Below are 1071 nucleotides of genomic sequence, written 5' to 3'. Positions count from 1 at the left end.
AATAATAATAATAATAATAGTAATAATAATAGTAATAATAATAATAATAATGTGGGTGATATAAATACATATGTTGATACTTCTCAAAATAATAATGATAATGAATATCTAAATTTTCTTAAACATTCAGAATTTCATAATATGCCTATGCTTTTAATATACGTACTTGAATATATGAAATCCTTATTATCTTTAAATATTATACCTAATAGAATATTACAAACTTTTATTTTTGATTTATGTATTTTTTTTAAACAAGATAATTTTCTAAGACAACTATTACAATTCTATATTATATCAGATTCTATTGAAGTTACTAAAAGATTATTTCATTATTGGAAGCTAACAAAACATTCATGGGCTTATCAATTATGTGTAGATATGTCTTTAAGATTAAAAGAATATGAAATGGTTATTCATTTATTTCTTTCATCCAAAAATTATTTAAAAATTATAAACTTTATAAGAAATTATCATTTAATAGATTATCCTATTTCTGTTATCTTTCAAGCAATAGAAAATGATTTCGATTCTAATGATAAATATATAATCATGAATCACATCTTATCATCTCTAAAGCAATGGATAACGTAACAAAAAAAATAAAATAAAATAAATATATTATTTATACACATTTTAATATATTTATATATGTATATGTTATACATATGTGTAATATATTGTATATATGGTTTTATTTTATTTTATTTTATTTTTAGAGATTCAGACCGAGAGCCCGATAAGTATCCCTTACCCAATTTACAGGTAACATTGATCTTTATAATATATTAAAACATATATTTATCTTATCTATATATGTATTTATTTCCTTTCTTTTATTTGTAGAATTGTGAGAAATGGGTTACACTTGTTGAAGATATATAATAAAGGATTTTTTTTTTTTTTTTTTCATCCTTCTTGTTATACAATTTTTTCCTTTTACTTATTTTATTTTTTTTTTTTTTTGAATGTAACAAATTGTTAAATTGTGTTGATTTATTATTATTACTATTTATTATTTATTTTGTTATAATTTTTTTTTTTTTTTTTTTTTTTTTTTTTTTTTATTTT

General features: G+C 18.0%; 1 protein-coding gene across 1 annotated transcript in view; it reads left to right on the top strand.

The window, feature by feature from the left end:
- Nucleotides 1-885, top strand: part of PGSY75_1226400 (hypothetical protein) — a gene marked incomplete at both ends in the record, with an annotated part of 3725 nt that extends 2840 nt beyond the window's left edge. Inside the window, 3 exons of the mRNA XM_018786839.1 lie at nucleotides 1-590; nucleotides 720-765; nucleotides 847-885. The exon at nucleotides 1-590 is cut by the window's left edge and continues 891 nt beyond it. Coding sequence (XP_018640704.1) covers nucleotides 1-590; nucleotides 720-765; nucleotides 847-885 — 675 coding nt within the window. The remainder of the gene's footprint in view (nucleotides 591-719; nucleotides 766-846) is intronic.
- Between the last annotated feature and the right edge of the window lie 186 nt (nucleotides 886-1071).

This window comes from Plasmodium gaboni, chromosome 12 (assembly GCF_001602025.1).
Source record: "Plasmodium gaboni strain SY75 chromosome 12, whole genome shotgun sequence".
Classification (NCBI taxonomy): domain Eukaryota; phylum Apicomplexa; class Aconoidasida; order Haemosporida; family Plasmodiidae; genus Plasmodium; species Plasmodium gaboni.
This window is presented reverse-complemented; position numbering and strand designations above follow the sequence as displayed.